Source organism: Lissotriton helveticus, chromosome 1_1, assembly GCF_964261635.1.
Source record: "Lissotriton helveticus chromosome 1_1, aLisHel1.1, whole genome shotgun sequence".
In the NCBI taxonomy this organism is placed as follows: Eukaryota; Metazoa; Chordata; class Amphibia; order Caudata; family Salamandridae; genus Lissotriton; species Lissotriton helveticus.
In genome coordinates, this window is record NC_136057.1 from 1137978870 (window position 1) to 1137991169 (window position 12300).

The 12300-nt window shown below is 47.8% G+C and overlaps 1 protein-coding gene across 1 annotated transcript in view; it reads left to right on the top strand.

Moving 5' to 3' along the window:
- Nucleotides 1-12300, top strand: part of LRRIQ1 (leucine rich repeats and IQ motif containing 1) — a 1358071-nt gene that overhangs the window by 218630 nt on the left and 1127141 nt on the right. The window contains exon 5 of the mRNA XM_078678880.1: nucleotides 7020-7249. Within this exon, the coding sequence (XP_078535006.1) occupies nucleotides 7020-7249 (230 nt within the window). The remainder of the gene's footprint in view (nucleotides 1-7019; nucleotides 7250-12300) is intronic.

The window sequence follows — 12300 nt, forward strand, 5'->3', positions numbered from 1 at the left end:
CCAGGTCAAAGTCTCAAGTTCATGGTGACTGTGATGGAGCATGTGCCATATACAGAGACCAGGTTACTCTTGTTGGGTGTCACAGACAATTATTGCTGCAGCATCACGCTGGCAGTCACCAGAGTCTGTTGATGCTACAGCGCTAAGTGCTGATCTTGCGTTGCTGGCAGTCGCTGTTGTTTGAAGAGTCGGGCTCACCGTAGCTGCGCATTGTCGGTTGTTGTGGGCTGCGAGATCTTTGCATGAATGGCCCTGCTGGTGATGGTGGTTGTAGCGACCCTGTTATTATTCATCGTAGCCCGAGTTTGCATGCCAGTAGCCTGGCAACCGTATTGCCTGAGAGTAGCAGTGCTGTTTTGGGCAAAGTAGGGCATACTCCATGTTTAATGCTTTAAGTTGCTTTTTGGCTCAAGACAATTGTCCCTATGCTTTATGTGCCCCTATTTCAGATTCAAGTTATTTTATTTTCCTCTCTAATTCCAGTCTCTTATCTCTCCTGTCCCTGTTGAGTTTGGCTGCAGTGGCAATGAGCATATCTTGCACTACGGTTTTGAGAGCCTCCTATAATGGGGCTATGAGGATGTTTGGGAGATCGATGGTTTGTAAGAAACGTTGACACGCCCTCTAAATCTCTGTGTATCTTTCGAATAGGCTATTTAATGCCCATGAGTGCCCCAAGATTTGCAAACCGGGAGGTTTATGGTTAAATAAGACAGGTGAGTGGACAAAGAGGGCTGAAATCTATATTTCAGCTGGAGTGGCAATAGCACAGTTAACTGCTGAACTCAGACAATAATCCAGTCTTAAATAGGTCTGGTGAGAGGCAGAGAAGAAAGAGTAGTCTCTCATGGGAAAATTTAGCAAATGCCAGGCATCGGTCAACACCAAGTCCAACAATCACTCAGCTCCTTCTTGGGAAATGGCCCCATAATGACCCACCTGCTAGGCGGACCTATCCACTATGGGGTCCATTACCATATTAAAGCCCCCTACTATCAGTAAGTCCCTATCTGGGGAGGTCATTAGCCAGGCAGAGCCTCCATCAGGAACTTCTCTTGGGCTTAATTACTGACTAATATAGGGACAGCGGTTGCTCTAGGATCTCTGCCATTTTGTTTAATATTAGCACCATGAATTTGATGTCAAACAGTACGGCTCCTTCTGCCTTTTTGCTGGGCTTTGAGGAAAAATATTGTCGCGGTAACCATTCTGACTGTAAACGGCCTCAGTCTTTTAAGAAGGTGTGTCATCTGAATTAAGCAAATTGCGTAGGGTCAGTCAGGCAGAAAATTGAACATGACCAATTGCTTTGTTAGGGTATTGAAGCACGTTACATTGAGGGATAAGACCTTAAGCGTAACTAGATATTATGTCATTGCAGGCACTGTGGGTAATATTCCACTGTGACTGGGGTGGGCATGTAGGCCCAATACAGATGTATGATGCCATACAGAATTCAGGAAGAGGGGGGAGAGGAATAAGAACCCACAATTGAATAACTTACACAACTTCTTCCTACATGTGACTAAACTAAACATATAGTTTTTAGCATGTTGAATCATCAAAACCAGAGGGGTGACCATGTCAGTTGTGAGCCCGACTTGGACAGAATAAGTGTAGCAAAGGTAATTTCTCAGTTCTGGCCAGAGTCTGTGGGGAATGGTAACCAGAGAGGCCAACCCTCCACACCAACTCGCAGCACTGGAACGTCCCTGAGGAACTCTTTGTTGGGTACAACCAAAGTCCAATCAAGCCTCAGTTTCTGTCTCTTTGCCCTCCATTTTGTTGATCATGGTTTACATTTCTTGGTGGTTTATTTCCATAGACCTTTTATGGGTAGTTTTCTTAGTGGATCTGTTCGACTTTTTTCTATATAATCTATTCATAGGTGTTGCAACTTTGTAGTTTTTATGAAGCCCTCCACTTGATCTTGTGGCAGCTCGACTCTGCCAGCACCCCTTCAGGACCCGCAGACTCAGCTGGGGGCTCTAGGCCTTCAGTGCCGGTGGCTTCAACTTCGGTTCCGGCACCGCAGGGCCCCCTGGGATTCAGGCCTGGATCCAGATCGGCGCCGGTCAACCTTGTCACACCTCCTTTGGCACCAAATCCCGTGGCGACACCTCCGCCTCCTCTGATGCCGGTTGTGTCCCCAACCGACTTCGACCCCAGCCTCCCCTTTGATATGGACACAATGCCGGACCGGCGTCGACCAACGTCAGGACCCGCCCCACCGGTACTTTTCTTCCACTGTTCTCCCCTGGTGTTCCCTATCGCCCTGGGTGGCTACCAGAGGAGGGTGAGGAAGACTGGGAGGGGTCTGTGGACCCTCTAGCAGAGCAGTTAGAAGAACCGGACTGGAGAGAGGAGTTGGGTGAGGCCAGTGGTCTGGACACCTCCCCAGACCTTGGTATGCTACCTCCCCCTACCATGGCTATGGAGGAGGGTGCATCATACGCAGTGGTGTTGCGTAGGGCGGCAGAGTCCTTAACCTTAAGCTTCCTACGGTGGCAGTCAGGTCTAACCTCTTGACCAAGGTGCGTCAACCGGCAGTGGCCTCCTAGGAGCCCCTGCTACCGTTTAATGAGGCCCTCACGGACATCCTTTTGGGCACTTGGCCCAAGCCCAACACATGGGCTACTTTGATAGGATGATTGCCCGACACCACTGCCCAATCCCATTTTCCTCTACCAACACCCCACCCCTGAAACCTTGGTGGTCGAAGCCCCGACTTCCAAGGGCGCATTCGCTACCGCATCACCTGATGGGGAATCCAAGAAGCTTGACCACCTTGGAAAGAAGTTTTCTTCTTCCTCCAGCTTAGGGCAGCGGTCTGTGAACACTGCATGCCTCTTGGGCCGTTATTCCCACTCTGTGTGGGATACGGTGGTGCAAGTGCTGCCTCATTGTCTGGAGGAGGTCCAGGCCATGCTCTCCCATGCTGTTGCCGAGGGGAGAGACACCGCAAAGTTTGCCATCCGCTGTGGACTGGACACCACCGACTCACCAGGCAGGACGATTTCAACGTCAGTAGCCCTGAGACGCTAAGCCTGGTTGATGCCCACGGGCTTTTCGGGGGATGTCCAAGCTACACTTTTGGATATGCCTGTTGTTGGCCGTCGCTTGTTTGGCGACAAGGCAGATCATAGGCTTGAGCTCTTTAGGGACTCCAGGGCTACGGCCAGTTCCTTGGGCCTCACCTATTTCGTGGCTATGGAAAGGGGTGCCCTGCCACTGTCCACCCAGAGCCACAGGCCTGGGAAAGCTGTCCAGCCTCTGTGCGGCAGTGGATGTGGGTCCCACTGTCGCAGGTCCGGGAGCCAGCGTGCGGGCCAATCCACCAGTGCCCCCTCTGCAGCAGCCTCCAAACCCTCCTACTTTGACCTTTCAGGCAAATCAAATGCCATTGGTCATCAGGATTCACCATCACCTCCCCCACTGGCTCACCATCACGTCGGACGGGTGGGTTTTGCAGATAGTCCAAAGGGGCTACTCCCTTCCCTTTGAGACTATCCCTCCAGCCATGCCACCTCAATTCCATTGCATGTCGAAGGATCACTTGGCCCTTCTCCAATAGAAAGTTACGTCTCTCTTGGCCAAGGGAGCTATCGAGCAAGCTCCTGCCCCAGAAGTAGGTTGTGGTTGTTATTCCCACTACTTTCTGGTGCCCAAGAAGTACAAGGGCCTGCGTCCTATCTTTGGATCTCCGAGACATCAACCGCTTCCTTTGGAAGGAGAAGTTCAAAATGTTGACCCTGGCTCAGGTCTTGTATGCCCTTGACCCTGGAGACTGGATGGTAGCGTTGGACTTGCAGGACGCTTATTTTCACATCCCCGTTTGCCAGCCCACCGGCATTACCTGTGGTTCTCAGTAGGCCACGAGCATTTTACTTTACCGCGCTCCCCTTTGGCCTTACCAGCGCCCCTCGGGTTTTCACAAAAGTGATGGCACTGGTCGCTGCTCATCTGTGCAGATTAGGGGCTCCAGTCTTCCCCTATCTCGACAACTGGTTGCTGAAGGTGGGCTCACCCCAGGCAGTCTTCTCCCACCTCCAGACTATGGCCGACCTCCTGCATTCGCTGGGGTTCTCCACCAACATGCAAAACTCGCACCTGACCTCCTCTCAGAAGCTCCTCTTCATCGGAACGGTTCTGGACACGACTCAGGGTTTATCCACCCAAACAGCTAGTCTTTGATATTCGGGCTATGGTTCCGATCGTTCAGCCTCTATCCCGGGTTGCGGTCAGGATGACTCTGAGGCTGCTGGGCGTCACGGCCTCCTGCATCCTGCTGGTCGATCATGCCAGGTGGCATTTGCGGGCTCTGCAGTGGGACCTGAAGTTCTGAAGATCCAGTGGGCGCAGCATCAGGGGAATCTGTCCATTGCATCCAGATGTCGGAGGGCACTGCACGAGAATTGCAGTAGTAGCTCACAAACCAGGGTTTGGTCAACGACAGATCCCTATCACTTCCCCAACCAGACCACACAGTGGTGATGGATGCATCCCTTTTGGGATGGGCCACTGAAGGCTTTCCTTCCCTCTGTATGGGGAAGAGTAGTGCTGGTGTTCACGGACAACACCACCGCCATGTGGTACTGCAACAAACAAGGCGGGTGGGGTTGTGGACCCTATGTCAGGAGGCTCTGCATCTCTGGACATGGCTGGAACATCAGGGCAATTCCCTGGTGGTTTAACACCTGGCAGGTTACCTGAACGCCAGGGCGGACGAGCTCAGCAGGGGGTGCATGATGGATCACAAGTGGCATCTTCACTCAGAGGTGGTGTAAGGTCTCTTTCGACAGTGGGAAGAGCCTTGGTTAGATCTATTCACCACCGAAGAGAACGCGCAATGTCAGCAATTCTGTGAGTTGGAATTCCCAAGGCGGCAGTCCACGCTAGGCGACGCTTATTGGCGTGAGTGGAGTTGCAGTCTGTTGAACGCCTTTCTGCCTATACCACTTCTGCCCAAAGTGCTGAAGAAGATCAGGCGCAACCGAGCCCAAGTCATTCTTGTGGCTCCGGATTGGGCACAAAGAGTCTGGTATCCTGATCTGCTCAACATAGCCATCGACCCTCCGATCCGACTGCCTCTTCGGGAGGATCTTCTGTTACAGCAGCAGGGGATGGTCCTCCACCCGAACCTGTCCAGCCTCCACTTCCTTGCGTGGTGATTGAGAAGCGGCAGTTGACGTCGTTTTACCTGCCTCCTGAAGTTTGCGATGTAATCTTGGCAGCAAGGCGTCCCTCCGCTTAGCCGGTATACTCCTGTTGGTGGAATACATTTTTGGCATGGTGCACAGCAAAGGCTGTGGATCCCCTCTCTGCCCCTCTTTCTGAGGTTCTCTTGTTCCTCCTTTCTTTAGCCCAGCAGGGCTCTCCTCTGGGCAGTATCAAGGGCTATCTCTTAGCCATTTCTGCCTTCCTTCGGATTCCAGATCAGCCTTCTCTTTTCAAGTCCCCGGTTGCTAATCGATTCCTGAAAGGCATAACTCATCTCTTTCTTCCTCTTCCTTTCGTTACGCCTCAGTGGGACTTGAATCTGCTTTTAACTTATTTAATGCGCACTCCCTTTGAGCTGCTTCACAACTGTCCTTTGAGGCCTTTAACTCGAAAAACTGCATTCCTGGTGGCCATCACCTCTGCCAAGCGAGTGAGTGAGCTCCAGGCTCTTTCTTAAAAGCCTCTTTTTCTCTCTGTGCATCTGGACAAAGTTGTCCTCAGACCCGTTCTTCTTTTCTGCCAAAGGTTGTCACTGCCTTTCACATTGGGCAGACCATCACCTTGCCCACCTTCTTTCCGCCTCCGCATCCTTACAAAGAGGAAGAGAGGCTCCACCGTCTGGACCCAAAACGTGCGCTGTATTTCTATCTGAACCGCACAAAACACTTCTGGGTGGTATTTCTATCTGGACCGCACAAAACAGTTCTGGGTGAATGACCAGCTCTTTGTTGGCTACATGGGTGCCAAAAAAGGTCGGGACGTACAGAAATGGACTATCTCACGGTGGGTCATTTTGTGTATCAAGGTCTGTTATTCTCTGGCAAAAAGGAGCCTCCAGTAGTGTTGCATGTCCATTTCACCAGGGCGACGGCAGCCACTACGGCTTTCGGGCGAGGAGTTCCTCTGAACGACATCAGTCAGGCAGCTACATGGGCATCGTGCAGTCCAGAGAGACAGCTTCTTTCGCCGTTCTGTTCTCCAGGACTTTCTGGTGTAATATACCTCCGGGGTTGGTATTTCTGGGGTATCTTCTAAGGTAATGAATCTATAACTAATGCGTTTCTTTCAGATGAACAAGTTACTTACCTTCTGTTACGATATATCTGTGAGAAACATTAGTTAATTATAGATTCTTTAGCGCCCCACCCATCCTCCCCGTTCTGCGAACTGATTTTTAGAGTTAAGGATATCCTTTCAGGGCCCTAGTTTTGTGCACCAGTGGTCAGTATCTTGCATGGCTCTGCATTTCTGGCACGGAAAGTCGCGTACAGAACTGACGTCAGTGCGCGGGGGCGGTGTCTAAGTAGCTATCGCGACGTCATCCCGATGACGCAACGCCAACGAAGGATGCGGAGCCGACCGACGCCACCATCCGACGCGCAGAGATACTGCTAACAAAAAAACTTTCCGGATCCAGTCTGACAACTGGGGGTAATTCTAAGGTAAGGAATCTATAACTAACTAATGTTGCTTACAGATATATTGTTACCGGAGGTAAGTAACTTGTTCAATTGAACTCGTCTGCATGGTGATGTCTGGGGGATCCATGGGACACCCCCCTTCCAATGGGCAACCTCATAGAACCCACTGACTCTATGTCACCTATATGTGGCCCACAATCTGTGTGTCTCCTGTTGGTCCAATGTGCCCTCAAGACACTTTTGAGCATGCGATCTCTGGTTTTTAACATGAATTATTGAGATTCATATGCATAAGAGATGGAGATTAAATTGCTTTTGGAGATCATACACTATGCGATTAATACATTGATTTCGACTTTATCTGTTTTGAACATTTAGACCGAGGAGACATGACTGCAAATTTTGACTATATGAAAGCTGAAGAAAAGTGTAGGAAGGAACTTCAGGTCTGGGAACAAAGGCATAAACAGATTGAAGAGGAGTTCCGCATCAAACTTAAAGCAGAGAATGTAATTAAAGAAAAGCAAAAACATGAAGAGGAAGAAAAAAGAAGGCTTTGGCTGGAGGAATTTGAGAATGAAAAGAAGAGACTTGAAATTAATCAGAAGGTAAAAAAACAAATTCCCAACTCCTAGTATTCTAAGAGAAAACATTAAATTGTCAGTCATAATGTAAATTGTAAGAGATTATATATTCCATCAACTGTACTCTTATGCTAGAATCGTATCATTTTTAATGTTTTCACAAGAGTGGTGCCTTTGTTGGCAGGGGAGCTTAGCTTGTTTCAATTCAACGGATACTTTCAGCTTTACTACTATATATGAGATGAAAATCAGTGTATAGTTCTAGTTCTGTTTTTCTTGATGTATGCATCATAAGTGTTAATTAATCCACTGTTGTTTCCAAAATGTACCTATTCTCTTTTTCTCTTTCAGAGCAAAGTTTCTGTTATTTTTTTATCCTAACTTGAGCAGCATTTGGGAGAAAAATTGAATCCTTAAAGGATGACATCTACAATGTTAAACTGTACTAATTCCGAAAAGCATTGTATATTATAAAATACCAAAACCATCCCCTTTCTTGGAGGACCCATGGAAATAACTGATTATGCCTACTGACCGATAGATCACACTTGCTTGTGTAAGGTTGAAGGTTATGCCCTACTTTACCTGAGCCCCCTTGAACGGGGACACTAATGGCATGCAGAAAACAGCCTGCCACCAAAAGGCCACAGAATTGGTTTATGCTGCACTAGAAAATAAACTTCTAATATACAGACATGTGACAAAATTTGTATCTGCCCTGAAAGAGAAGTGAGGTCTGTTCGTGTACTTTTGTTCAAGTAGATTAGGGACCTCACAGTGAACTATGACTTTGCAACTGTGATGCAAATTTAAAATCAGTGTGAAAATGAAAAACCTATAGGAAACTGCACAACTCTATAACAGCTATTAACTATTACTGAAAAGTAGCATTACACACAAAGTTTGCCTGTTGGCAGTACCTCCTTTGCACTAGATTCTATGAGCCAGATGCTCGTACGTAATGTTTTACGATTACCAAATAGCTAATCTTTGCAATTCACTACATGGTAATCGTAAATAGCCATGTACAAATGTGTAAATTACACAGTTTGCAGTTCCCAGTGGATCGTAAATAGACCTACCTCATAAATATTAATAAGGTAAATCTTGGTGTGCGACCCATAAGGAACTGCTAAAATTACAGGAATGGTGGCCTGCAGGGGTCGGCAAACTACTGTGTCTGTAATTGCTTTTCGATAAAACAATCTTTTTTAAAAATGCAGCCTATTATCCTAAAAGAAAAAAGTGGTGCGTTAAAAAAAAAAAGACGTATTTTTGTTTTTTAAGAGTAGGCAGTGATCTGTGGGACAACTGCCTACTTTCAAAAAATGTTTTTACAAACCTTCTCAAATGGGAAGGGGTACCTTGAGGAGACCCCTTCCCATTTGCGAATTGTTTGCCACCTACTTAAAGTAGGTGTTAAAATACAAATGTTTTGCTACTACAATTTGGTTGCCAAATATTCCCACATACCACATCGATTTGGTATTTGGAAGGAATGCCCTAAAAACACCCCGTCCTACTACCGAATCGCAAACCCAATTTGCAATTCAGTATCAGGTTATCGAACGGCAATTGGGCCATTGTACATAGAGAATTTTTATTATTATACAATAAACTCATTTGTTAGACGCAGTAAATCATCCCCAGGGGGATCTCTCGGCGCCAGAGAAGAGAATACCAATGAGCATAATAATCCTAAAACAGCAAGGTTTTGAGCATTTTCTTAAATCGAGACACATTCGCACAGGCCCGGATCTCCTCGGGTAGACTATTCCAGTGGCCGGGGGCTAGTTGGGAAAAAGTTCAACAACCCATTTTAACCTTGTTCATTCTCCACGTGCAGAGCAGATTGCAATTACTGGATCTTAGCTGACGCACGGGTCGATACAGGGCCCGTTTTTTGTATTCTCAAGTGGGTTGATTCTTTGAATCAGGTTGTTTGTGAACGTGAAAAAGCTTTGTACATCTGGCACTATGTGAGCTACCTGATATAATTAATCAATAAGGTATCAACTGGTTATAGCACGTTTACAACTGTTGTCAATTCATAGAAGAAAATTAAACTTTTATGAGCATTGTCCGGGAGAGTTTTAGATTAATTTGAAGGTATGAGATTGTCTTGAGGACTTCCAAAATCATGATGCTCTTGTGCTCTTTTGGCAATAAACCATTACATTAAGAGAAGTCAAGATCCAAGTGAATTTTTTTTTACATGGCTGCCTCTCAGATGATCCTTTGTGACAATGTGCAAATTGCTAAGCTTCTCCCAAAACGCCAACTAGCCCTGAAAAAATATATAAAACCTCATGTAACTTAGCGGCTTTCTTCTAGTTTCCTGCAAATAGGATTGTAGTGCACTTAAACTTTATGTTACAGAGATAAGAGCTACTTTGGTGAAAACCACACTACAATGAAGGGTTTGGTGACCAAAGTACTAAATACTGCTTGCAAAAAGCTAATCGCAATTTGCAACTAATATTTTTGTGTCTACTGTTGAATTTTAAAAACTGATATATGTACTATAGGTCAGTTCATAAAATACCAATTCAAAGTGTGTCATAATCCATGAATATTAATGTACAGGAATTTTATATAGCGCAAATCACCAAGCGGTCTCTAAGCGCTTGCTTAGGGAACCCGTCCTGTTATTCCCCTGTGAGATAACCCCGGCAGGGTATCCGCAAGGTGAAAGTCAGGCATCCCGCCGCGAGGGGCCGTTGTGGAGATTAAGCAAGCTATTGCCCAGAGTCGCAGAGTGTGAACCCGCGAATCGAGTAGGCACCGGAGCGAGAATTGTCGAGTCCATGGACATTTTAGGACTCAAGACCCCGCCGAGCCGGGAATTGAACCCTGGTCCCGGGCTGACCTCTGCTTCCAGGTCTGCCTCCTCTAACCAGTGAGCCACACTTCTCCACACTTAATGAGGAAGGCCGCAAAGTTCAACTCACTTCAATTGATGGCCATCACAGGGGTGATAGCCTGCTAGAACCACCATGTCTGCCATGACCTTTAAATTCGGGTTGCGCTTAATTTGCTTTAAGGTAATTCTGCAAAATGTGTAATGGATATTATGCATAATTACGTAAAATACAAATGAGGCATGTAGGCTTTATTTTTTCATGGAATGCATCAATTTTGCACACAAAGACTCATTTGGCACTGAAAGATTTTTGCCAAAACCAGAAGTACCATGCGCGGACAAGTTCTTGTGTTCTGTTTTTTTGCGTTTCTCCCATGCTATACTATAATAAGCTTAACATGAAATTTCCGATATTACGCCAATTAAACCAGTGTAATTTAAATTGTGTCTTGGCCTAGCTTAAATGAAGCAATCTTTTTTTGTAATTCCTATCTTAACCCCTTTTTCCTTAATGCAAAGAGGGCTACATTTAAAAAAAAAATCTTGAGAGCTAGCAGCTGTCTCCTGGACCACGGCCTACCCTTCAACATCGTTTTTTAAAATATTCTTGAAGGTGGAATGGTACCAAGGAGACTCTGTCCCTTTTTAGAATCGCTTACCACACCAGCTCTGGATTTTTCCAATGTTTTGCTACAGAATTTGGTTACAATACATTGATTCATCACATACGGTTTTGGTATTTGGAAGGGTTGTCCATAATACACCTCTCCTAAATACCAAATCAGTATGAAGTCACAAATCTATTTTAGGCGCTTTTGCACACTTGTCAAATCAGGCCATGCCCCCTCCCAGCACCACTGTGCAAACGCACCCCCTGGTGCATTGTAAATTGAGGGATTAAGTCCCCTTGAGTCCTGAGGGTCGCTGGGGTCCAACTAGCCCACCAGGTACCTCCAGTAAGCGCCACAGAGCTGCGTTGCAGAGAGATGTAAAAAGAGGCGTGGCCTCGGACCACCTCTCTGCAAGGCAACCCTGTGGTACATACTGGAGGTACATGGTGGGCTAGTTAACCCCCAGGGACCCCCAGTATTGAAGGGGAATTCCCCATCTTAAAACGCGGCGTGTTTGCAGAGTGTTGCTGGGAGGGGGGCAGTTCTTTTTTGTATTTCTTGTTTTAGAAGGGGGGCTTTGTGGGCCCCCTTCTTTTTGCTTTTTTTTGTGCCCTGGGGACCCCACCCCCAGGGTCTGACCTCTTTTAAAAAAAAAATAATAATAATCTGAACGGGAAGGGGGCCGCGTGGGCCTCCTCCCGGACCTTTTTGGCCCTGGGGACCCCATCCCCAGGGCCGGCCCTATCTGTTGGGGACCGTGGGGGGACCCCAATTCCCCGACGTTCCCGCTGGCTCCCCGGGAGCCGGCATTGCTTTTCCACAACGGTGAGCTGCTAACATGCAGCTCCCCATGTGGAAAAGCAATCTGGTTTGGATTTTGTAAGCGAGAGCAGCAAACCTGTTCTCGCTTACAAAATCCAAACCAGTGTTTGCTATGACAGGGCGGGAGCCCTAGCAAAGAGCAGTGTCCCCAGGACACCGCAGGAGCCGGCCCTGGTGGGTGGCAGTCCCCAGGGCCAAGAAGGGCTACAGGAGCAGGGCGGTGTGGCTCCCCTCCCACCTAGTGCACAGCCCTGGGGAGGAGGTGGTCCCCAGGGCTCGGGGGTCCGTAACGGTCCCCGCATTTGCACATTAGTGCCTCGGGAGGTGGCAGTTCCCGGGGCTCGTGGGCGGCTTGAGTCCCCCCACACAGGTTCATTTATTTTATTAAAAAAGCCCTGGGGGTGGCGGTGTGCCCGCGAATAATTACTAAAAACCCCGGGGGTTGCGGCCCCCAGGGCTTGGGGGGGCCTTGGAGGCCCCCCACACATTAAAAGGTAAGCCCCAAGGGGTGGCGGTCTCTGGGATCTCCGGGGCTGAGTGCCCTCCCACACATAATTTTAAGCAAGCCCCGAAGGGTGGCGGTCCCCGGGGCTGCAGGGGCCCCCGTGGGCCCCGCATATATTTCTTAATAATGCCCCCGGGAGTCCGTGCTTCATTTTAAAAAAAGTTTTGGCGGGATTGGCTACCCCAGTGCGAATTTCGCCAAATTAATTATTTTTTTAAAATTGATCTTTTGACCCTGAGCAGACCTAGGGAGTCATGGTGTTTCTACCCTACCC